The sequence below is a fragment of the Salmo salar genome, chromosome 14 (genome assembly GCF_965601325.2).
Source record: "Salmo salar chromosome 14, fSalSal1, whole genome shotgun sequence".
NCBI classification, from domain to species: domain Eukaryota; kingdom Metazoa; phylum Chordata; class Actinopteri; order Salmoniformes; family Salmonidae; genus Salmo; species Salmo salar.
The window spans coordinates 12,125,578-12,152,319 of NC_138304.1; the positions used below are offsets into that span (position 1 = coordinate 12,125,578).

At 41.6% G+C, this 26,742-nt stretch overlaps 1 protein-coding gene across 1 annotated transcript; it reads right to left on the reverse strand.

The window, feature by feature from the left end:
• Positions 1 to 234: 234 nt before the first annotated feature.
• On the reverse strand, positions 235 to 13,931 carry LOC106568812 (bcl-2-related ovarian killer protein homolog A). The gene is made up of 5 exons (XM_014139481.3): positions 13,554 to 13,931; positions 11,578 to 11,889; positions 10,683 to 10,811; positions 4,489 to 4,652; positions 235 to 3,807 (listed from the first exon to the last, which is right to left on the reverse strand). The coding sequence occupies exons 2-5, from the start codon at positions 11,783 to 11,785 to the stop codon at positions 3,682 to 3,684; spliced, it is 627 nt and encodes a 208-aa protein (XP_013994956.1). The 5' UTR covers positions 11,786 to 11,889; positions 13,554 to 13,931; the 3' UTR covers positions 235 to 3,681.
• Positions 13,932 to 26,742: the final 12,811 nt, after the last annotated feature.

The window sequence follows — 26,742 nt, forward strand, 5'->3', positions numbered from 1 at the left end:
TCAATGCTGCAGAAATTGTTTTGTACCCTTCCCCAGGTCTGTGTCTCGACACAATCCTGTCTCGGAGCCCTACGGACAATTCCTTCGACCTCATGGCTTGTTTTTGCTCTGACATGCACTGTCAACTGTGGGACCTTATATAGACAGGTGTGTGCCTTTCCAAATCATGTCCAATCAATTAAATATTTTATTTATTTATTTAATTTCACCTTTATTTAACCAGGTAGGCTAGTTGAGAACATGGAATAAACAAACATACAGTCAATAATACAGTATATACCACAGGTGGACTCCAATCAAGTTGTAGAAACATCTCAAGGATGATCAATGGAAACAGGATGCAACTGAGCTCAATTTCAAGTCCCATCGCCATATGTATTTTCATATGTGTTTTCGCTTTGTCATTATGGGGTATTGTGTGTAGATTGATGAGGGAAAAAAATATTTAATCATTTTTAGAATAAGGCTGTAATGTAATAAAATGTGAAAAAAGTCAAGGGGCCTGAATACTTTCTGAATGCACTGTGTAGCCTTTTGTGTAATTCCTTGCTCTGATGAGTTTCTGATTGCCGCCATGGTGTGCTTCCTGTGTGTTTTTATGCCATGCATTTTACGCACCAGTGCATAATCTGTCTTTTACACAGGCAACCCTGATCGAGTATCCCTTTACGTACATTCTTTGTTTACATTCCTGTGCACGATTTTTCATGTCGCATTTATCTTTCATATTTCTCATGTTGCCTCTCTATACACTGATGTGATACTGGTGCAGGTGTTTTTCATAGTTTACTTGTCATGTGACATTTACCTGTCCCCACCTCTATTTCTAGAGACACGTCAGCTTCCGTCCACAACGCTGCCTGACAAGACTCTAGTAGTTAAAACGCGTTGCAGTTGTGCGTCCTGACGTACTCGGCCGACTGTTCCCATATGGATTATTTTGTAAATATATTATGTTAATAGTTCACTAACGTTTATTGCAATGTACCGGCTGCCTACTCGTCTTCTTTCTACAGAATAATATGAAATGCTCTGAGACCAGGTTGGCTCGTGATGTTCAATTGCAGGCGCAGACGCTCTGATTTCAATACAATTTGGAGTACAGCTGAGAAAATAACACACTGACTAAACAATGGACTAATTAGACAAATGAAAGCAGTACTTTTCAATGTGTGAGATAAGAGAGACAATGCGTGTGTCTCATGGGGAACGCGTGAGAGCAACATTTGAAGAAACAAGTGATGTGTTGTTTTTTCTTCAAATAATTTGTATGTTTTGTGTGAGTTCAGTATGAAGCACTTCATTTAATGCTACCATAAATCAAGTTTTGTCCTTCCCACAAAGGCTGTATTGAACCCCAATGGATCTGTTGAATAAAAACAAATGTAACTTCCTGATGGCGTCGACAGAGATGTTCGCTTCGCTTCAGGTCCTTAGAAAACTAGGCAGTTATTTGTTATTTTTTAAATGTATTATTTCTTACATTGTTTACAAGCATTTCGCTACACTCGCATTAACATCTGCTAACCACGTGTATGTGACCAATAAAATTGGATTGATTTGAACAATTAAAATCATCTAATTGTCATGATTTTGCTCCTCTGTTTACAACACCCTTATCTCGATAGTGTTACGTTTATTTTGCATATAAAAACTCAATATTAACGGCCCAGTGCAGTCAAGAATTAGATTTTCCCGTGCGTTATTGTAATAAAGATAATCTAACGTTTTACCTAATGATATATAAGGAGGGCATTTGCACAAAATGTTTCACAACAGCACACAACAAAATTCCAGAGACATATTGAGCGACCAACTGATACCAATCACGACCACACCCAGAGACAGATGGCTGACTTAAGCCCTAGCCACACGAACTGACCACTGGTGTAAAGAACAACATTCCATGAATATCGCAAGCACCCAGACACGAATTACCAGAAATACACACACACACACACTTAGGTGTGTTGGACTCTGAGGACAAAGGACACTGCCAAGGGCCAATGGGAAGTCGACACCACCTGGAGAATGGACCGTCCCTCCACTCATCGACCAGTCAGGAGAGCGGACCTACTAGACTCAACGTCAACACACTGTTATTTCATTGTATAAATTGGATGTACACTATGTTTCGGGGCTCTCTTCTGCTAGTTCCCTATGAGCTAAACGAAGGAGTCCGTGCACGCTCAGCCAAATATCTTTGTCTCATAATAAACTGCCTTACTATAAACTGAATCCACCTGGTACAGCGTCTTGACTTGGTCTCCTTCTCAAGTAATTGATCATCAACATTATATATATTTTGACAATGAGGTTGGAATAACACTGTGAAATTGTGAAAATTATGATAATGCACTTTTTTAGTGTAAGAGCTGTTTGAAAAGACAGCCTGAAATGTCCGCCTGTTTTGGGGGCATGGAGTTTTGGCCTGCCTGGTAACGTCACCTGGCAGTAAATTAATTAATAAACAAATAAAAGTTACAAACCTCTCTGCCAATAACAACTAGTTTTCCCTACCCCACTCAGACCACTACCAGACAGCAACATTTTAGCTTGAGGAATTGCTCTTTGCTAGGAAGCTGTTTAATTTTGACAATTTTAATTGAAAATAATCACAATAAGGTACTAAATTGTTATCCAGAAATTATTTGATATTGAGATAAAAATTGCTGCATTGGACCTTTAAGTAAATACTGCAAGTGACCACAGGAAAGATGCTGTAAAGAGATACAGATTCAATCAAAACTACAGTTTCCCAATAAAATACATTAGTTAAAGATAGTATTTAAAAGGCTAAAAGAAATAGAATAGGCATCATTCTGTCTTTTGTACTCAATGGTACACATTGATGGGTACAACTGGGGTGTACTCATTAGTGCACACTGTAGCAAAACATTTTGCAACAAAAGTGTTTCTTATTGAACAAATGCAAGGTAGATCCCTCCCAGTTTCTGCCCATTTGCTTCCTAGTGAATACACCCCTGAGATCAACAGCACTGTACAGTGTGGACAAAGCCTGGATAGACTGTTGCATCCCATCACAACATAGTAGTAACTCATCATACATTTCATATGTCCTTCACAGGGGTGCAGCAAAAAGCATCAAATTCTTGTCCATAGAACAGATGCTATCACTTTGTCCATTTATTCAGTGTAAAGTCCCAGATGATATTCTTTAGTTATTATCAGACTGGATCTTACTTCAGAGATTTGAGCACCTACCACAGTACACATGCTCACTGCAACACGGTAGCGGAAACGACATTACAACACTGAAAGATACATGGTTCTGTACAAGTACTTTGAACAAAAGTTGATCATCTGAACTGAAGATATGTGTATATGAAATTGACTGTGACTACACTTTGGATAATCTCTCATGGCCGGGAAGTGAAAACGTACGCGAGAATTTTACTTCTGGGTAACTGAGATTACTCTTTGGAAGAAGAGCAGTCATTGTTGATTAAATTGATGATGATTATACAAAATGTGATACTGTGACTTGTACTCTGCACGAAGGAGAGTCACTGTTTAGATGGCCATCACCAATCTTAAGAAAATGTGTTCCATCAAAAAGTTAGAGGATGTCTGCTGTCTATTTCATCTGAAGCACAGAGCCTTCAAATTCAAGGACTTGAAGCTCTTGTCCTTTCAACCACAGTTCTTCTCCCAATTCCTTCATGGCTCCTTCATAATGTAGATGTACAGTGTTGACAGAAAGTGCTTGCAGGATTCGGCAACTGGAGACAGCCAATGGGTCTGAGGAACGGCATCTAACTTCACCACACATTTCTTAATGTCGGTCTGGAAAAAGACAAAAAGGTCATATTGGAAATGTCACAGTTAGAAACTTTCAGGACACACTTGTCTCACATATCATTATTTCCTAAATTCCTTGTGTCCTCTAGCCTTTCTTCCTTCTCAAAACACATTGGAGGAGAAGGTCAGAGGGAAGGAACATTTTTTTTTGAGAAGGAGTATGTAAGGAATCAATGTTCCTTCAATTGAGAAGAAAACAAAAATTGTTAGTTATGTGTTGCCCATGTGCTTCCCCTGAGAACCACTAGAGGGCAGCATAGGGAAACTACTCATATCAGTGTCCTTCAAAAAAACGACATGGGCAGAGAGGAAGAGACAAAGCGAGAGGTTTCAGTCTCTCCAAACTGTACAAAATTAGCCCTATGGGCTTATGGGCTAATTTTGGACCTAAACTTGTCCCCTGCCTTCCCACATTTGGGACAACGACACCCATTTTTAGGCGGAGACATGAGCATCTCGTCATTATATACAGATCTCTGATGGAGGGGAGGACACTAGCTGTTGCCATTGGCGTCGGCTAATGGGGATCCTAATAAGTCAAATCAAAATCCAGAATGCGGATTTAATAATCTTCCTTTTACTTAAGCCACAACTATGTGGTAGTTACAAAACAACAAAAAACTGTCCCTTGGTCAGCAACAACAGTTCAGCAACAACAACACTCACCCATCCTCCACGTTTCTTCAGCCAAGGGGCCAGGTTCTTGCGGACAAACTGACCCAGACTGTCCACTATGGTTTGGACCGTAGCAGGCTGGTTCTGACGTACACAGTCCACCGCCAGAGCGCCAGCCACGGCATACATAGATACTACCTTACCCCATGTGATGCCTGTGGACAGGAGAGAGAGAATCACAGATTAGTTGGCTGATTGTGATGTAGTGGATCTTGATGCTTCATACTTTTTATTGCAATACTAAGGCATTAATGAAAAGTACTTAGCTAATATCAAAACAGTAGACTCCTAATAAGTGTGCATTGTAGTTAACCAGTCCCAATTCAAAAACATTATTTGTGACTCGTTTCACTACTTCACAGGAGAGGCATTTGAACATAAACATGCGTTTTTCGGCAGAAATGCCTTCTGGAACATGTGAACTTCATGTGACTTAATAACAAACTTGTATGCCATCTGTAAATACGAAACAAATTGTTAAATTGCGAGTGTAGTTGGTTTAGCTATGGAAAAAGACAGGAACTGTCATGTCCTGACCAGCAGAGGGAGTAATTGTATTAGTATTTGGTCAGGACGTGGCAGAAGGGTATTTGTTTTGTATGGTTTGGGGTGGTGGTTTGTTTAGTAGGGTATTTGATTTATGTATTCCGGGGGGTTTTGGGTTATGTTCTATGTTTGTATTTCTATGTTCTTTCTAGTTCTTTGTATTTCTATGTCTAGGTTTGGGTGTTGGACTCTCAATTGGAGGCAGGCGTTTTTAGTTGCCTCTGATTGAGAGTCCTATATATAGGTATGTGTTTTGTTTTGTAGTTTGTGGGAGATTGTTCCATGTATAGCTTATGGCCTTACAGGACTGTTTATTTGTCGTTGTGTTTCTTTTGGTGTACGTGTTTATTTTGTTTTTTCCTTCTTTCCTTAATAAAAGAAGATGAGTGCACATATTCCTGCTGCGTTTTGGTCCACTTTATCCAATGACAACCATTACAGGAACCTTCCCGCTAGCCATGATTGGCTTAGATAATGGATTGGCTGGACATGCCGAGAGATGAGTTCAGATTGGTCTGCCGTGTACATTGCATTCGGAAAGTATTCAGACCCCTTGACTTTTTCCACATTTTGTTATGTTACAGCCATATTGAAAAATGCATTAAATAGTTTTAGAAATAGAGGTGGGAACAGGTAAATGTCACATGACAAGTAAATAAATATATAAACACATCTACAACATTATCACATCAGTGTATAGAGGCAACATGTGAAATAATATGAAAAATAAATGCAACATGAAAAATAGTGCACAGGAATGTATACAAAGAATATGCGTAAAGGGATACTCTATCAGAGTTGTATGCGTAAAAGACAGATTATGTACTGGTGCGTAAAATACATGGTATAAATAAAACACACAGGAATCACACCATGGCGGCAATCAGAAACTCATCAGAGCAAGGAATTACACAAAAGGCTACACAGTGCATTCGGAAAGTATTCAGACCCCTTGACTTTTTTCACATTTTGCTACGTTACAGCCTTATTCTAAAAAATATTTTTTTATTCTCATCAATCTACACACAATACCCCATAATGACAAAGCGAAAACAGGTTTTTAGAATAATTGGCTAATAAATAAAAATAAATAAAAACAGGTATATCTTATTTACATAAGTATTCAGACCCTTTGCTATGAGACTCGAAATTGAGCTCAGGTGCCTCCTGTTTCCATTGTTCATCCTTGAGATGTTTTTACACGCTTGGAGTCCACCTGTGGTAAATTCAATTGCTTGGACATGATTTGGAAAGGCACACACCTGTCTGTCTATATAAGGTCTCACAGTTGACAGTGCATGTCAGAGCGAAAACCAAGCCGTGAGGTTTATGAATTGTCCGTAGAGGTCTGAGACAGGATTGTGGCGAGGTGAGATTTTTTTTTAACGATATCGCAAAGAACTGCAAAAGTGTTGCTCTCAACTTTCTGGAGGGTTGAGTTTTGAAATCAGTGGAATGCCCGGTGGAAGCAGAGTATGATAGCTAAGGAGATGGAGAAAATTATTGCGTTTGATTGCAAATATGCGGAGGTAGACGAAAAGAGAACACACAGAAGGCTGTTGTAGACATCTTCAAACTAAGGGCAACTATGGCATCCATAACAGTGAGAAGCGTTCATTCATGTATACGGGTAAGAGAGTCAAGCTAGCTACATTTTCAGATATGTTTCTAATTTTGTCAGAAAGTCGCTTTCATTGCAAGTTAACTTATACTGTTAGCTAGCTAGCTAATGTTAGCTGGCTGGCTCGCTAGCTAACATTACGTGTATGATCTATGTAGTAATATTATTTTTATTTCAGAACCATTTGCATTGCTAGTTATAACCTAATGTTAGCTAGCTAGCTAACATTGAACCTAGTTGTGTTAGCTACCTGCAGATTCATGCAGGGTAGTAATATTATATTGGGAATATGGTTCATTGTTTAGCTAGCTAGCTACATGTCTAAACAAAAGACTCCACTATGCAAGTAACCATTTCACTGTACCGTTTTACACCTTTTGTATCCTGTGCATGTGACAAATAAACTTTGATTTTATTTGATATAGTGTGTGTTTACCAGAGACTAATGTGAAGAACAACATGACCTGCATCAAAGTCAAATTAGGATATAACGTTAGGCCAACGAGACAGTGTCCAAGTTCTAAAATTCTCCAGTAGTAAGCCGTTTTCTGTAATTACCTGTTTATCTTTCAAAGCAGAATTACTCTCCCATTGTTCCTCTAGTGTATAATAACATTTTATAGTTCTGGAGTCTCTACTTTTATCCAATGTAAAAAACATCATTTCAAATGTTACTATATAAAACTTAATTGAGCCGATCGGTCACATTTGCTTACAGGTAACTGCCAAAATAAAGGAAACACTTGAGTAAAAGAGGGATACAAAGTACATTGAAAGCAGGTGCTTCCACACACGTGTTGTTCCTGAGTTAATTAAGCAATTAACATCCCATCTTGCTTAGGGTCATGTACAAAAATACCCAGTTGCCCATTAAGTGATCTCAGTGACTTTGAAATAAGAGTCTCAAAAGGAGCATGGGGGGTTTAAACACTTTAAAAGTGTGTGTGTGTGTGTGTGTGTGTGTGTGTGTGTGTGTGTGTGTGTGTGTGTGTGTGTGTGTGTGTGTGTGTGTGTGTGTGGGGGAGAGAGAGAGAGAGAGAGAGAGAGAGAGAGAGAGAGAGAGAGAGACCAGATCTCAACCCAAATGAACACTTGTGGGAGATTCTGGAGTGGCACCTGGGACAGGGTTTGCCACCACCATCAACAAAATCACCAAATTATAGAATTTCTTGTGGAAGAATGGTGTTGCATTCCCCGAATAGAATTCCCGACACTGGTAGAATCTATGCCAAGACGCATTGAAGCTGTTCTGGCAGCCAGACGCCCAATTCAAGTAACTGCCCAGTGTTTCCAGATTTCTATGAAATACAAGTGAAATCGTTTTCTCTCCAGAAAATGGTAACGAAGTATGTTAAAAAGCAGCTTTTCTGTGTTGGAATGGTGTGTGCGTACCCCAACAACAGAATGGTGTGGGTGTAATCACGTAAGTAGACCATTGATTGGACAGCGTATCCTCCTCTACATGGCTGATTGGCCAGCTCATCCTCCTCATGAAGATGAAATCATGTTCTATGAGGACAGAGCAAGCATTTTTTAAATGGTTGGTTTGAGATACATGTTTGAGGCGTTCTTTTTAATTGTTTTATCTCCAATTTATGCTTTGACCACAAATACAAGTATAGAACGAGTCAACAACATTATTTGGTATGAGTTAACAGAATATGACGTTTAAAAAGTGAGACTTGCACTGGGCAGTTACTTTAAGATATTATGTTTGTGTTTCCTTTAGTTTGGCAGTTACCTATATCTACATGCTCCAGTTTAGTGCACATATGCAGTCCCAAGACACTGCATACTTCAGAAGTCTACTGTACAGTATAGCCAGTAGAGAGAAAGAGCAAGTGATGGTTGCGATCGCATCAGAGCTTCACATCAAAGAGGAGTTCATTTGTTTCCTATTAAAGCCGTTCGGGTGTCAGCCTTGTAATGGCTGTGATGCAACAGCAAGGCTAATGGCATTAGCCTCCTTTAAACCGTTTTGTTCGCCTGAACTGACTGACCTTTGGCTTGGCTCTATAGACTTCAAGGAAGGTTTAAATAAGGTAACTCCCTCTGGGACAGGACTGTACTCACAATGTCTAACTCCCTACAGAGATCTGACCCTGATGTGAGACAACACAGCCCAGAATAGAGAGAAGATTGTCTGGGTATAAGAAGAAGATGGAGGGAAGGGAGAGGACTGGAAGAGCGAGAAATGGGGCACGTTGGGGAAGCAAGCTTGGTTGGTGCACTTGGCAGGAAGTGTAAAAGAGAAAGCTGCTCTTTCAATGCATATGTCCATTAATATGTTATTAACATATTATATGGGTCATAAAAATAGAAAATTTCCTCACTACACACATATGTTTCTGCATCTCACCGGTAGAAAAACAGGCCATCTACATTTCCTGGTTGTAAGCTAACCACAATATCCAGAATTTATAGCGATTTCAGGATGCCTTCAAGGGTGGGAACACAATTGGACAAGGAAGTATGGCTCCCGTCAGGCTGTAGTCTTTACAAAGCCAGGGAAAACGAGTCACCCTAGATATCCTTCAATGTCCTGGCAGATAGGAGCGTCGTTAAGTCCAATGGCTCTACTGAACAAGGACAACCATATCTACTCATCCTAGTGTGATCGTGCAATCGGCGAAACACAACGGCCACAATAATTGCTACAAAACATGACTCCATTTATTTGTTAGATCAGACAGCAGGCTCAATCAAACGATTGGTTCAACTCTCCCGGCACAATTCTTTTTAAATACCACTCTAGGGCATCATTATGTCTGAAACACCTCTCATCAATCAGAATTATGTAGAGGGACTGGAAAAACACCCCACATAGTGTCTAGCGGCGAAAAGTGTAGCCAAAGTACTTCCTCATCAAATGTAGAAACCAATTATGTCACATAATGGTGTATATCTGGAAGTTGGAACCCTCCATTTCAAGAGTTTTTGAACCACAATTCATGATCAAACCTGTGATTATGATTCATTACGGTCCGTTTTTCTCAGTGTAGCATTTGATTGACATAACATCATTATTCTCTATTGCAATCATCACACGTAAAGACTCTTGCTTATCTTTCCAGTCCGATAAATATACAGCTGTTGAACCCCACATCCCTTAAAGGCCAACGTTGCCTGGGTCAGTGGTTTGTTTTTCTCTCTGTAGGAATCCCACGGTGTTCCAAAAATGCCCCTGGTGACGTCAAAACAGTCACAGTTCAGCCAAAATGTTAGCTCGAAAAATGCTTGAAATTGAGGCTATTTTTATCTTTCCAGACATAGAGCCAAGTTTGAGAGACGTATTATTCATGCGGTCCAGGGGACTCATACTGTGCTGTAGCAGTAATTCATGTGTGACATTGAATAACTCTTTTTATCGTTAATCATGCCAGAGTGGCAAGTCCCCGAAGCAGAAACTGTGTGTACTAGTAAACAGACAAAGATGTCCAGTGAGATGCATTCACACAGCAGAGACTGTATGTACCAGTGACGGAATAGAACAGTTGTTCCAGACACCCAATGTTCTCGTGTGTTTCAAAGTTACGTCAAAGTAAACGGACAAAGAGAAGACATGGGTATGTGTTTTTTGGTACATGTTCCGAATTTTGTCATGGACTGTCAGATGATAGTGTCAAATGATAACCCAATTCTGCCTTTTAAGGAGTGCGTCATCTCATATTTATGGCAAATGATGCTATTGTGTGAAACATGTATCACAAAAACAATGTTTAACAAAGTGTTTCAAGAAGCAATAGTTTCAAATAACCAGGCATCTTGTAGCCCTGTCCCAAAACACACATTCCTCAAAGCTCATGTAGGATTGCTTTTACCCCCTCTAAGCACAAACGCATAGGGTTTAACATCAACTTAAGATCTGTTCCCAAACCTTGGGACTATAGAGTTAATCATGCATGTCAGTGGGAAAACGTGGGTAAATTCTGTTACGTGTGCAGATTCTTAAAGGGCTTACGCAACATCAACCTCCTAAATCCCCACATTTGCTACCCCTCCCCTTGCAGCTGTTCACCTGCAGAAAAGATCTCTGTTGCCACGGCAACAAAGGCATCAGACACCGTGGTCTCCATGGCCACTGAGATGTTGAGCTGTCTCGCCACGTTCCGGTAGACACTCGGCCGCATGCACTCCAGCTCATCACCTAGGAAAACCAGGAAGGACCACAAGGCTGAACAATTAGAAACAGGGTAGCACTGAGAAAGAACAGGTCTATCCACCCAATTAATAACTTAATGACAAAGTAACTTAATGACAAAGTGACTTCATTGAAACAATCATTGAAGCACAGGGGCATTAGGAAAACCAGACTGGTCAGAGAAACTGTCATAGGTCAGTTGTTCCAAAACTTTTGGGCTCTGTGTCCAAGCTTTTAGAGATTTGTTGTAATAATCGTAGTAAACAGATTCCTTGTCTCGGCCATAACCCAACCCAAGCTGAACAAATCAGCCAAAGCCCATAACCCACCAGTGTCCAGACAGGTCCTGCACCACCCTTTGGTAAACGTAGATGACCACATTACCTTGCTGTTTACATTGCTCTTCAAATCTTGCATGTCGGCCTGCCTCACCTGCCTTGGTTAGCCTACTAAACTGAACAATGCCGTAGCTTGAATGCCCTCACCTCGGATTGTCAGACACTTTTGATACCTATCTCAGTCATGCACGTCAGTCCGCTGCCTGTCCTTTAACCTCAAGGAAGAAGCAATATACATGTGGAGGACAAAACCAGTGCAGTGTGTCCAATCTGTTCAGGGACCATAGGGAATGTCAAGGGAAACACAGCTCCTAAGCACTGACCTATACTGTAAAATGCTAGATTTGAAGACAAGTTGTGCACATGCATTCAAGCAGGATTTTTTTTGTTGGTACATTAAGTTTCACATGTAACAGTTTGCAGCAGGTTCTTACCGAGACAGAGAAGCACAGCAGACACCTCACAAAGCGTTGAGTCCACCTGAGTTTTGGACGAGCCCAGCCCGTAGATGTTGAGCCTAGAGTGTATGTAGTCCCTACACAGTGCCTTGGACTGGGACACCAGTTCTTTGTCGGACGGGGAATGGTCAAAGGCTTCCATCACCCCGGCTGCAAACACAGAGGAGCGACGAATCACCTCCATCTCCAAAGCAGGATTCTGATCAGGGAAAACCTGATCACTTCGGTGTATCAGTGCCTGAGTGGTTCTTCTCAGCTGGAGCCACTACAATGAACTAAATCTCCAATCTGTTGAGAAAGTCAAATGTTTTGTATTTATCAAAATAAAGATTTTTGTGAATTTATGAAACAATAGAAATGGGTAAAAATGCATGATTTAATATCATACACCACTTTCTTATGTAACTTCAAGTAGGTTGAATGATTCATAAACTTGCCGAAGCCCAAATGTAGACACCTTTATAAATTATTTATTTTATTAATAAGACGTGTTCTGAGGGCATTCCATAACAACAACTTGCGAGATAAGTCATGGTCCAATGACTGTACCAGTTAGCCCATATTGCGAGGCTCATTAGCTAGACAAACAGGTGTGAAACACAGACAGGTGTGCACTCAAAGTGAGAACACAACATGGAATCCATGTTTGGTTTTCATTTGGGGGATGGGGGTAGCATCTAAAACCTGGATTTAAAGTAACTGTCCAGTGAAAATCTCACTTAAAAGTGAATATTCTGTTAACTCATACCCAAATAATGTTGTTGACTCATCCTATAGGCTACTCATATGTGGCCAAAGTTCAAAAACCTCACCTCTAACTTGTATCTCAGACATACATTCATACAGTTTCTTGACTGTGTCCAGCTCGCGAATAATCACCTAAATGAAATCTAGACATTCAGGTAGCATCGAGAATTGCAAAAACAACGGAGAGAGGACTACATTTTTTTGCAAATTTAAACAGCAAGGAAATATAACCAATTTTCAGTGAGGCTCGTTGAAGACCAAATGCAGCCCCCTTGGCAAAATGAGTTTGGCACCCCTGGCCAAGCCCATTATTGGACTAAAGGACTTTACTTGTTTTGTTTAAAGGGCGAATTACATCTGAAAGCCAAAACAGACAAATTCTCCATCTAAACTAGAATCCATTACAAATTGCAGTATGGTTCCAGAAAGATAATCCCTCTACTTTCATATCACATCAAAATAATTACACAAATGCAAAATACACACTTACTGTGTACACTGCTTAAACCGGTTTTATAACACAGTTGCAGCTTACAGTATTTTTCAGTGACAAAACGTTTGTGGCATCTGTCTTCCGTTCACACATGTTTGGAGACCGATATCTAATTAGCACAGGTAGTCCATTCTGTCTTCCATAAACAAGCGCTGTAACGTGGGGATATGGCCATGTTTGAACCCTATAAAGGTATGTGTCAATTTAACCTTGTATTTTGAAAATGATGTATTGCTGATATGGAATTAAGGTCCTTATTCTTCCAAAACCGTACCAAAAGCGATTTATGTTCATGTTCAGACCAAGCGTTGCAGCTCTTTTCACAAAACTCCCCCCCCCCCCCTTCAGAAAACGCTTTCATCCAAAGAATCTTATTTAAAGGAACTGAGAGTCATGATCAAGGGCTACCCCAGGGCATGAGACAATATTATTGGTATAGGCAGGCCTACGATTATTTAATATCCATACGTGTATAAGAAACGTATCCATGTGTTACAAGCTGTATTTAACCGCACAATTAGCGTAGAGCATTTCCCATCATTTATTTTACTACGAAAATATACCAATTTATGTAGGCCGTTAAATATATATGCATCGCTTAGAATTACGGTGAAATAGCATTTTCTTCTTCATTACTCATTCATTCTCAATCACACCTATTAACCTGGGTATTATAAGTAGCCTATGTTTAAAGAGGATATAGAGAACTCACCTGACACCTGCTTAAAGACACGCATCACAGGGAATTCAACGATGACATTTTGATTGGATTCAAATCATTCCTCAGGTGCCAAGCTAAGACAAGTCCTCTCGGATGCGATGTTCAAATTATAATTCCTGTCTGCATACCGTCACAATCTAATCAAACAACCCCATCTCAACGGGAAAATAATTTAGGGAATTCCTTGTCTTGCACGCGCAACCTTTTACAATTAAAACCTAACGCTTTGGCAAACTGAAAATAAGCCCCGTGAATAAATGAAGCTACTAGCCCGTACAGACCAAATTCATAGAACAAGTTTCAGATTAACAAGCTCTTCAGTTTCCTTCCTTCTGTGGCAAACGATTTGATTTGTGCGGAGGAGACGGGAAGCGCAGAGTGCGTATTTTGACGCACTCTGCGCAGCGCAGCGGTCCTTGGCCACAGTCATAAACTTTTTTAACGGAGCATGTATTTTTGTCTCCTTTAACATAATAACCATGAATATTAATTAATATTCATATAATTAGTTGGATCATATGTCTTGGTTATCTGAATGAAACTCATTCTAAATTGTATTTAAATAAAGGTGAAAACTAGCCTACATAAAACAAATAGGCTAGCCTGCAACTCTATAAAATAATGATCTCATAGGCTTACTAGGTATAATCAATTTATATGGGTATTGATTGAACACCAATAGCACTGTTACCATTGTTTAGTTTACCTATACAGGAAGAACACCATGTATTATCGCTATATTTAACTCATCCCAAAGACAAAGGGGCCAGGAGTGGCACACCTTTAATCCCAATGGGTTAAAAGGATTAGAAATAGAAACCACCTCCTTAGTCCTTAACACGCAAACATGCTCTCCACATTCCAAATGTAGGCTATAACAATAAACAGTGTTGGGGAAGCTACTATGAACATGTACTTTACCAAGCTATACCAATTACTTCTTACTGGAAGAAGTGAAGATACATTAAAGCTACACTTAAGAAAAATATAGTTTACTTGTAAAAGTAGTTCATTGCGTCAAAACTACTTAGCGAAAAAGTATCATATCTAAATCTAGAATGTCAGACTACAAATTACAAGAACGGATCATTTTGGAGTCAGATGTTAACAGAGTGTGTCATTTCGCCTATTAAACACAAAAACTACGTTTCAAGTGAGAAATAGGCAGGTCTGATGGTAAAAAAGGGAAAAAGTTATTGCCTACTTCACCCATATTTAATTTTCTTTCTGCCAAAATAGTGTGTTGTTCCAGTAGTTAGCTACACCTCTACATGGCAAAAATGTTATTAACTACTGAAAACACTACAGAGATTTAAATGTAGTTCAATTACCACCAAGTTACTGCAAAATGTAGGTAGATTACTAGTTGAACTATATGTAGTGCACTACTCCCCAACAATGACAATAAAACATGACTTTATTACTTAAGATTAATCAATTGATTTACATAAGGGTAAGGATTTCATTTGGAAAGGTATGGGTGGTGGGGTTCAGTAATGTAATATGTAGTATTTCAAAGGTACTACATAAATACTAGTCAAACATGAGTCCAAACCACTTCCTTCAATGGAAATAGATGAACAGCTTCTATGTGTGCGTGTGTGTGTGTGTGTGTGTGTGTGTGTGTGTGTGTGTGTGTGTGTGTGTGTGTGTGTGTGTGTGTGTGTGTGTGTGTGTGTGTGTGTGTGTCTCTGCTTTTCAGTCTCATAAAAAGCCGATTGTTGGAAATCCCTCCAGGTCATCTCTGTCAACATGCCCTGTGCCTGGTACAGGGAAAACACTTTGGCTAGCCAGTAGATACATTTTCCTGCCACTCCAGGAAAGCTGATATTTATGTCTGGGCTGTTGGGGCCCTGTTTCAGTGGCTGGTGGCAAAACCTGCTCAGACAGCCTGAGGGATGCTGCTCTGAGGATTTTCTCTTTCCTCTTTCCTCTGTTTGCGCCTTCTTCACTGCCCCCTTTTTACTGCGGATCTCTTTCACCATCCTCTCGACTGCAACCTGTGGCAGAGGGGCATCCTGGGGAGGATGCGCCGCTGGTGAGTTTACTGGAGCAGGTGCCTGGGGTGTGACTGGGACAGTGACCGTTTCACTCTCTGCAGTAAGACGCTGCCACCGCTCCTGTGTGTCCAGGAGATTCCCTGGGCTGGTGTTAAGAGCAGAGCTGATGTTCTTATACTTGGCCAGATGTTTCACATGCCTGGAGATATGCTGCCTTGCGGTAGGGTGCAGGAGGCTGTTTGGGTCAGCGCATGTACTATGCACTCGGGCAGCATAATCCCCATCCACCTGCTTCAGGATTCATGTCTTTCTCACCATGGTGCTTGGCCAGGACCCCATTCATGGCTGCTCTCATGGGCTCTTTCCATCGACAGTGGTCCAAGACAAAACGTGACCTCCTGTCTTGATGGGCCTTGTGCAGGCAACATGGTAAGAAGCTGACTGGGGCATTGGTGGTGTTACTAGCAGAGGTGTGCTTGGCAGATCTGAATGAGAGGTACAATACTCTTTTAATAACAAAGCGTTGACTATACACAAACCTAAACCGTGTGTGTGTGTGTGTTTGTGTGTGGAAATGAACCCTAATGACATTCCTGAATAGTGTACCATCTAAATAGCTGTGAAATATATTTTCATTAACAAAATATACCGTTTTTACAGCTGTTGGTCCACCAGCTTCAAACAGTGTTTTTGGCCCATCAGGTTCAAACAGTGGTTTTGGTCCACCAGCTTCAAAAACAATATTTTTGGTTATTGAAAATCTATTTCACAGCAATTTAGACAGTACAATGATTCCATACACTATTCAGTACATTTTACATTTTAGTCATTTAGCAGACACTCTTATCCAGAGCGACTTACAGTAGTGAATACACACATTTCATTTTTTAATTTCATGCATTTAAAAAAAAAAAAAATTGTACTGGCCCCCCGTGGGAATCAAACCCATAACCCTGGCGTTCACACACCATGCTCTACCAACTGAGCCACAGTGCTTGTCGTCTCACATAAACTGAAATTGAGCAAATAGTGTAGAATTTTTGCAACCATGAAATGACAGAGCGATTTCCACTAGATAACAGAGATACTTTTTTTATTACATGTTTTACATTTATATTATTTCTCAACAGTAGATTCCTTCATTGGTTTTCTTTGCATTTGATTTTTCTCCCTTCACTTTGGTCTGCTTTTATTATTCTTATTTATTTTATTATATTTCTATTGTTTTTCTATTTTCTTTGTCTCTGCGTTGTTGGGAAGGGCCCATATGTAAGCGTTTCACTGTTAGTGTAACGGTCGTCGTACGTAGTGGACCAAGGCGCAGCGGGTTGAGTGCTGATAATGACTTTTATTGAACACAAACAAAACAAAATAACGATCGACCGAACAGGCTTGCAGGCTAAACCACACAGCTATGCAAACAACAACTTCCCACAAAGGGACAGGTGAAAACAGGCTACCTAAGTATGACTCTCAATCAGCAACAACGATGTACAGCTGTTCCTGATTGAGAGCCATACCAGGCCAACACAAAGAAATACACAACATAGATAGAACATAGAAATACGAAATATAGAACATAACCCAAAAACCCCGGAATACTCAAACCAAACACCCCTCTAAATAAACACATATACTAACACACCCCAAACCACATATAACAAATACCCCCCTGCCACGTCCTGACCAAACTATAATAACAAATAACCCCTTTACTGGTCAGAACGTGACAGTTAGTCGACACCTGTTGTTTACAAAGCATGTGATGAATACAATTTGATTTGATTCTGAGATGGAACAAAGGAATGAGTAGTGTTCATGAAAAAAAATGTTTCAATTTTGGGTGTGCCCATGTTGCTGGGGATCAGAAGTAACTGGTGCGAGAGAGACAGGTTGAGGTTGCCAAGTTCAGAGTAGAACAGAAGGTATCATATGCTGAGGCAGTGAAGAGAGTAGAGGATGATGGTTCAAGGGTGGTTAGTAGGCCTAGGCCATACAGAGTGATAGGAATTTGTGCTTCAATAAGGTTGGTTTCTTAGCATTCATTGTCATGGTTATCAACTGTATGCAGAAATGGAACGTAAATCACAGAAAATATATGTTGTGATAGCAGCTGCAGATAAGTACTTGGGTGTTTGAGAGTTTCAAGGTGTATTGAATAAAAGAGACCCGTCCTCCTAGGCCGTCGGCCTGGTGTAGGGTCAGTTAGGGTTAAAGTAGTGTAATGGGGTGTTTTATTATTTTTATGAAATAGTAGTACATAAGTGTAGGGTTAGTTGGTGGTATGTAATAGTGGTATATAAGTGTAGGGTTAGTTAGTGGTATGTAATAGTGGTACATAAGTGTAGGGTTAGTTGGTGGTATGTAATAGTGGTATATAAGTGTAGGGTTAGTTGGTGGTATGTAATAGTGGTATATAAGTGTAGGTTTAGTTGGTGGTATGTAATAGTGGTATATAAGTGTAGGGTTAGTTGGTGGTATGTAATAGTGGTATATAAGTGTAGGGTTAGTTGGTGGTATGTAATAGTGGTATATAAGTGTAGGTTTAGTTGGTGGTATGTAATAGTGGTATATAAGTGTAGGGTTAGTTGGTGGTATGTAATAGTGGTATATAAGTGTAGGGTTAGTTGGTGGTATGTAATAGTGGTATATAAGTGTAGGGTTAGTTGGTGGTATGTAATAGTGGTATATAAGTGTAGGTTTAGTTGGTGGTATGTAATAGTGGTATATAAGTGTAGGGTTAGTTGGTGGTATGTAATAGTGGTATATACGTGTAGGGTTAGTTGGTGGTATGTAATAGTAGTACATAAGTGTAGGGTTAGTTGGTGGTATGTAATAGTGGTATATAAGTGTAGGGTTAGTTGGTGGTATGTAATAGTGGTATATAAGTGTAGGGTTAGTTGGTGGTATGTAATAGTGGTATATAAGTGTAGGGTTAGTTGGTGGTATGTAATAGTAGTACATACGTGTAGGGTTAGTTGGTGGTATGTAATAGTCATATATAAGTGTAGGTTTAGTTGGTGGTATGTAATAGTGGTATATAAGTCTAGGGTTAGTTGGTGGTATGTAATAGTAGTACATAAGTGTAGGGTTAGTTGGTGGTATGTAATAGTCATATAGAAGTGTAGGTTTAGTTGGTGGTATGTAATAATGGTATATAAGTCTAGGGTTAGTTGGTGGTATGTAATAGTGGTATATAAGTGTAGGGTTAGTTGGTGGTATGTAATAGTCGTATATAAGTGTAGGTTTAGTTGGTGGTATGTAATAGGCGTATATAAGTGTAGGTTTAGTTGGTGGTATGTAATAGTGGTATATAAGTGTAGGGTTAGTTGGTGGTATGTAATAGTGGTGTATATAAGTGTAGGGTTAGTTGGTGGTATGTAATAGTCGTATATAAGTGTAGGGTTAGTTGGTGGTATGTAATAGTGGTATGTAATTGTAGGGTTAGTTGGTGGTATGTAATAGTGGTGTATATAAGTATAGGGTTAGTTGGTGGTGCAATTTTTTCCTTTCCCCCTTCCTTCTTCTTTTGTGTATCACACACTACCGCAGAGTAGATGACAGCATGCACAAACAAAATGTGCGAACGCAATGATACCAAAGAAGAAGAAGAAGACCTTATGGAAAAAGATGGCAGGTACACAACCGCAGGTGAGCTCTAGAAAGGTATGATTACACCTCGTCGGATTTAGGGGTTTCAAATATGGAGGACGGGGACGGGATAGGCGTCAAGTACAAAAATTAAAACCGTATTTCAGTAGCAAATGAGGAAGGACTTGAGGAAGAAAGTGGAAAAGTTGAAGAAACAAAGGGGAAAAAACTTGGAAAAAGAGAAGATGTTGAGAGGGAAAACGTGCTACAGCAGTTCGGAAGGTGAAACTGACAAGAGGAAGATGAGGGTACAAGATCGAGGGTACAAGTAAAACTTTTGGGAAAGAGAAGATGTTGGATGTCAAGTAGAAAATCGAAAACAATACTTTATTAGCTCAGAACGTGAAACTGATGAGAGTGACATGGAGTTTGAAGGAACTGAAGAGAGAAAGGATGACGATTAAAAAAATGAAGGAGCGGATTCGGAGCTACAAGGTGTAGAGTTTGATGTGTGTCATGCCTGCTCCCGCTCTCCCTCTGCGCCAGGCTGTCACCATCATTACGCGCTCATTTATAAGGGGTGCGTAACTGGTGGCAGGGAAGTCAGACGCAGGACAGCAGAACTTGGTAATAGCCGGAGCAGTTTAATAGTAAAACCAACGGCATAAGAAATACAAAATATGGGCACAATAACCCAATGCGCACCAGTCAAACAATATGTGCACAAGCACTTACGGCAAACAATACCACACAAAGACATGGGGGGAACAGAGGGTTAAATACACAACACGTAATGAGGGAAATGAAAACCAGGTGTGTGGGAAAACAAGACAAAACAAATGGAAAATGAAAAATGGATCGGCGATGGCTAGAAGACCGGCGACGTCGACCGCCGAACACCGCCCGAACAAGGAGAGGCATCGACTTCGGCAGAAGTCGTGACTTCATTGGACTCACCTGGACTCCTTCCCTTTGTTGATTACCCAGTCTATAACTGTCTACTCCCCCGTTTGTTCCCTGTGTCTGCATTAATGTCATTATGTGTTTATGTCCAGACGCTGTCCTGTCCTGCTCCATGTCTGTGCTAATTAAATGTTTACTCCCTGTACTTCCTTCTCGTCTCCAGCGTCGACCCTTACAGAATGCAGACACCACTAAAAGAAGCATCCGGGAGTTTTGGTTGGTGACGTGGGGTCCGGGTGCTATCGCCGAGGGAACCGGGGGTGCCTCAGCTAGCTCGGCGGGCTTCCACGCCTTAGCTGGCTCGAGAGGTCGTCTTGCCTCGGTGGCCTCGGCATGCGCCCACCACACGTCATGCCTCAACCACATTGTCAGGCTCCCACACCTGAGTTGGCTCGCCAGGCTCCCACGCCTCTGCCGGTACTTCGGGCTTCTACGCCCCAGCCGGCTTGTCCAGCACCCATGCCTTGGCCGGTCCGTCAGGCTCACCCAGGTGGGACGCCGGGGGGTGGGGGTGGGGTACTGTCACCCATGCCCCCGCTCTCCCTCTCTGGCGCTCGAGGGCGCCAGGCTGCCCTTCATTACGCACACATGCCACCATCATTACGCGCTGCAGCGCTCAATGGACTCACCAGGACACCTTCCCTTTGTTGATTACCCAGTCTATAACTGTCTGCTCCCCCATTTGTTCCATGTGTCTGCATTAATGTCATTATGTGTTTATGTCCAGATGCTATCCTGTCCTGTTCCATGTCCATGCTAATTAAATGTTCACTCCCTGTACTTGCTTTCTCGTCTCCATCATCGACCCTTACAATGTGTCTATGAAGGCTGAGAATAAATAAAAGGATGACAAAGATGATTCTGGCCCAGTGGGAGTGAGATTTTTGGAGAGAATGGATCCTTGCCTTCTGGCTGATCCATATTTGGTGTCAGACTGGATGGAGAAGCCCTTATGGAAAAAACATGTTTTGGACATGTGAAATCACTTCACGTGTGATGACGATATTTCACATAAACCAACATCTTTTCATTTCAGAAAGAGAAAAGCTCAATTAATAGGGACAGAATAGCAAAGTCAATTTTTTTAACTCCTTGAATATTACAGGCTGCAGCTCTGCTTCAGAATGTCACAGACAGGAATCAATATATTCCCATATGCTTCAGAGTCACGTCTTTCGCGGGCATTTTTGAGGCATCACCGATTTGAGCATTGTTATAGAACGCTTGATATAATTTGGATATGTTTCATGTATTTCTTCCAAAATATATAGCAAACAATATACACTGCTCAAAAAAATAAAGGGAACACTTAAACAACACAATGTAACTCCAAGTCAATCACACTTCTGTGAAATCAAACTGTCCACTTAGGAAGCAACACTGATTGACAATAAATTTCACATGCTGTTGTGCAAATGGAATAGACAACAGGTGGAAATTATAGGCAATTAGCAAGACACCCCCAATAAAGGACTGGTTCTGCAGGTGGTGACCACAGACCACTTCTCAGTTCCTATGCTTCCTGGCTGATGTTTTGGTCACTTTTGAATGCTGGCGGTGCTTTCACTCTAGTGGTAGCATGAGACGGAGTCTACAACCCACACGAGTGGCTCAGGTAGTGCAGCTCATCCAGGATGGCACATCAATGCGAGCTGTGGCAAGAAGGTTTGCTGTGTCTGTCAGCGTAGTGTCCAGAGCATGGAGGCGCTACCAGGAGACAGGCCAGTACATCAGGAGACGTGGAGGAGGCCGTAGGAGGGCAACAACCCAGCAGCAGGACCGCTACCTCCACCATTGTGCAAGGAGGAGCAGAAGGAGCACTGCCAGAGCCCTGCAAAATGACCTCCAGCAGGCCACAAATGTGCATGTGTCTGCTCAAACAGTCAGAAACAGACTCCATGAGGGTGGTATGAGGGCCCGACGTCCACAGGTGGGGGTTGTGCTTACAGCCTAACACCGTGCAGGACGTTTGGCATTTGCCAGAGAACACCAAGATTGGCAAATTCGCCACGGGTGCCCTGTGCTCTTCACAGATGAAAGCAGGTTCACACTGAGCACATGTAACAGACGTGACAGAGTCTGGAGACGCCGTGGAGAACGTTCTGCTGCCTGCAACATCCTCCAGCATGACCGGTTTGGAGGTGGGTCAGTCATGGTGTGGGGTGGCATTTCTTTGGGGGGCCGCACAGCCCTCCATGTGCTCGCCAGAGGTAGCCTGACTGCCATTAGGTACCGAGATGAGATCCTCAGACCCCTTGTGAGACCATATGCTGGTGCGGTTGGCCCTGGGTTCCTCCTAATGCAAGACAACGCTAGACCTCATGTGGCTGGAGTGTGTCAGCAGTTCCTGCAAGAGGAAGGCATTGATGCTATGGACTGGCCCGCCCGTTCCCCAGACCTGAATCCAATTGAGCACATCTGGGACATCATGTCTAGCTCCATCCACCAACGCCACGTTGCACCACAGACTGTCCAGGAGTTGGCGGATGCTTTAGTCCAGGTCTGGGAGGAGATCCCTCAGGAGACCATCCGCCACCTCATCAGGAGCATGCCCAGGCATTGTAGGGAGGTCATACAGGCACGTGGAGGCCACACACACTACTGAGCCTCATTTTGACTTGTTTTAAGGACATTACATCAAAGTTGGATCAGCCTGTAGTGTGGTTTTCCACTTTAACTTTGAGTGTGACTCCAAATCCAGACCTCCATGGGTTGATAAATTGGATTTCCATTGATTATTTTTGTGTGATTTTGTTGTCAGCACATGTAAAGAAAAAAGTATTTAATAAGATGATTTCATTCATTCAGATCTAGGATGTGTTATTTTAGTGTTCCCTTTATTTTTTTGAGCAGTGTATATCCTTTTTGCCCTTTCCTTACTCAATTCAAGCCCTGGTTTTAACCAAACACACCAAGCCCTTCCCAGACACAGAGGTATTTAATCAGTGCATGCGACAGTATTGGAGTATTTGGCTACACCGACATCTACGGATAGCACAATTGTGTCTGTCAAACAGGTAAGCATACCACTTCTTTTTTGGAATAGGAAGAAATAGGCTCCAATTATATATGTAATTCTATGATTATGCCCATAAAAAATGTTGGTGCACACGTGCACATATAGGAGGTCCCTTACCAGGTAGAAGGGAATTTTACTTTAATAACCTCAGCGCTGGGGGCAGTATCCTGAATTTCCGGATGACTGACGTGCCCAAAGTAAACTGCCTGTTACTCAGGCCCAAACGCTAGGATATGCATATAATTGGTAGTATTGGATAGAAAACACTCTGAAGTTTCTAAAACTGTTAAAATAATGTATGTGAGTATAACCAAACTGATATGGCAGGTGAAAACCCGAGGAAAATCCATCCGGAAAGGATTTTTTTTGAGATCACAGGCCTTTTCAATTCAGGCCTATGGGATATACAAAACAAATGGTCCCAGATTGCAGTTCCTGTGGCTTCCACTAGATGTCAACATGTCAACATGTGTTTAGACAGGGTTTCAGGCTTGTTTCTTGAAAAACGAACAAGTAGTTGTAGTTTATCCAAGGTGTTCTCATCAGGACAGGTAGACTTTTGGCGCGCGTGAATGAAGGCGCGCTCTTCATTATTTTCCATTTCTATTGAACTCCGTTCTTTCTGTCTGAAATATTATAGTTTATTTACATATTAGGGTAGCTGAGGATTGATTAGAAACAGTGTTTGACTTGTTTGGAAGAAGTTTACCGGTAGCTTTTGGATTCCTTTGTATGCATGTTGAAGGAGTGGATTACTGAAATGAATGGCACCAACTAAACAGACTTTTTGGATATAAAGAAGGACTTTATCGAACAAAACGAACAATCATTGTGTAGCTGGGACCCTTGGGATTGCAAACAGAGGAAGATCTTCAAAGGTAAGTGATGTATTTTATCGCTATTTGTGATTTTTGTGAAGCCTGTGCTGGTTGAAAAAGTATTTTGATGTGGGGCGCTGTCCTCATGGTATGCTTTCGCCGTAAAGCCTTTTTGAAATCTGACAACGCAGTTGGATTAACAAGAAGTTAAGCTTTTAAATTTTGTCATTTGAATTTGGCGCGCTCCAGCTTCACCGGATGTTGTCGATTTCGATCCCGCTAGCGGGATCCTTGCCCTAATTAACCCCTGCATCGGAGAGTTACAATGTTGCTATCACTATGCAGCCAGCTGCCTGTACTGTAGTAGGAAACAGAGTTTCTTACTAATAATATGACACCTGTTATCACACATGGCACGACCCCACAATTGTTACAATAAAATAACAGTTTTACATAACATATTTAACAAATATTTTAATATTTGTGTAGAACTGTAAAAAAGAGTGAGAATTTGAGATTTAGAAACAAGTGCTTTCATAAAAGCTTGGTGGGCCTCGTTTCGCTGGAGCAGTGTAAAATAAGCTTTGTGTCAATAACCCAGCATTAACGAATTGAATTTATTGACATATCAAATTTGATTGACCAACATCAGTTTCAGCATTTATTTATTTTGTCTCTGCCTAAAGTGGCCTCTTTCCTCTTCTTTGGTACTGCATTGCAGTCAGCGATGTTTTCTCTCGGTAGCTGTCCATGGTCCAGAAATCAAATCATCTGAGAGAGACATAGAGAGACAGAAAGAGAGTGAGAGAGTGAGATTAGGATGTAGTCTATTTAAAGAAAAAAATACAAAGTAAGCAGGTGATAGATAATTGAGTAATGATCAACGAATTGAGTAATGATTACCTTTTATTCAGACAAGTTGACTCGCCTGACCTTCCTGGCAGCAAAAGCATGCACTGCTTCTTGGAGGTTGAGTAAGCCAACTCGTGCTAAATTTAAATGGTGGCGAGTCCATTGAGTCTCTCTTGACTCATAGTAGGACGCAGGTAGTTTTGATGAGTTTGAGCTAGGAGAATGTGCGCTCTCCACTTGCCATTGTCAATGGGAGTGTGAGAAGAACTCTCAGGGAAACAAAGGCATTGGGGTACAAGGAGGCCATTTGATGTCCGGATATGTACCCCAGTGAGTCGAGTGGTTTTGCCTCACTGTCCAGTCTCCTGCTCAAGACTTTGAGCTCATTACACAGATCTTTTGCATCGGTGTCCCTGGAATCCCTGTACGCAAGGGCCCTCTCCAGTGTTGCACAGTCCCTGGTAAGTGCTGCGGTGTCCATGCCCTTGATGGTGGGGATGTTGTACAGGATGCTGAAAACACTGCTGTGCTCTTCAAGCTGCGTAAAGTGCTCGTTGACGGACTGGATAGCAGAATCAAGAATCTGATTAAAGAAATTTACTTTGAATTTCTGCTGAGGGTCAGTCACAGGCTCATCCTCTCCCTCATAGCCAAACAGACACTTTTTGTTCCTGGGACGGACCGTGGGCTGCACTGGGAAACAGGGCTCAATACCCATCTCCTCTGCAAACTCTTTTGCGCTTGCTAATGCTCCAGCGAAAGCTGCATCAGAGCGGTAGTCTTGGAGGAATAGTCAGGTTGAGTTCAATTGAGCCACTGCTAGTGAAAGGATAAAACTCACCGCCTGCAAACTCTTTCTGCTGCTGTTCACTTCGAACAAGATGTCATACCAAAGACCACTGCGCACATGAAGCCAAAGTTGTTCATCCTGGCGGCAATGCTGTTTGCCTCCAACCTTGTTTTAGCACCACAGCTGTCTGTGAGCTTGGTGTCGGTGGCGAGCGACAACAGGGCATCATAAATCTCCCCGAGTTGGTAACGCACGGGTTTCACAGCCTCCACCCGGCTCTCGTGGCGCTGAGGGGTTTCACTGTGAGTCCATCTTTTCCCTGACCAGCGCAGGTTTGCACTCGTGTGAAAAAAGTTTGCAACAAAAACAGAAGGCTGCATCGTTGTGATTGGAATAGACAAGCCATGGTCTCTCCACTCTCTCCCCGTTCGCCATCCTCCTGTTGTAGTGGGACACCAAAAACTTTTGTTGCCCCTCATCTCTTGTGAAATTCCCCTCCTTATCCTGATGTGGCCCAGCCTGTACAAACATATCCCATAAAGATCTATTCTTATATTTTGGCCACTTACCGGGATCTTTTATGTTTTTTTTGGTCTGGGAGTCGGATTTAGCAGCAGCACCACCACTGTCATTGGGGATGGGGAGCAACGAATCTGAGTCTGTGTCCAAGATAGTATGGACTTCGCCGGCATTGTTTGGAGGTGTGGCTAGGCCTGGTGCAACCACCTGTTCTTTTGCAGCCAGAGAGCTGCAAAATTTCTTTGGTTTAAAGATTGTGCCTCTTTTTTCAATCGTTTTTTTAAATGTTCACTTTCTGACAGTTTTTGTCTTTTAGACATGGTAGCAAATTGTTTCAAATCTCTATAGCTCACTTTTAGCTATAATTATATCCACTAGTAGTAGCTAGCTAACGTTAACAGGCTAGGTTAGCCTACTGCCTTAATCGCTAATCGTGTTCGTCACACACAAACATAAAAAACAATACATTCATTTATTTGGGGCGGCAGGTAGCCTAGTGGTTAGAGCATTGGGCTAGGAACCGAAAGGTTGCTAGATGAAATCCCTGAGCTGACAAGGTAAAAATCTGTTGTTCTGCCCCTGAGCAAGGCAGTTAACCCACTGTTACTAGGCCATCATTGTAAATACG

Bases quoted from the DNA above. Each gene is read 5' to 3' on its own strand.
- LOC106568812 (XM_014139481.3), bottom strand. From the start codon at position 11,785: ATGGAGGTGATTCGTCGCTCCTCTGTGTTTGCAGCCGGGGTGATGGAA. The intron at 4,653-10,682 runs GTGAACAGCTGC...TCCTGTCCACAG, and splicing joins AACAGAGATCTTTTCTGCAG to GCATCACATGGGGTAAGGTA. The intron at 3,808-4,488 runs GTGAGTGTTGTT...GTCTTTTTCCAG, and splicing joins TGAAGAAACGTGGAGGATGG to ACCGACATTAAGAAATGTGT.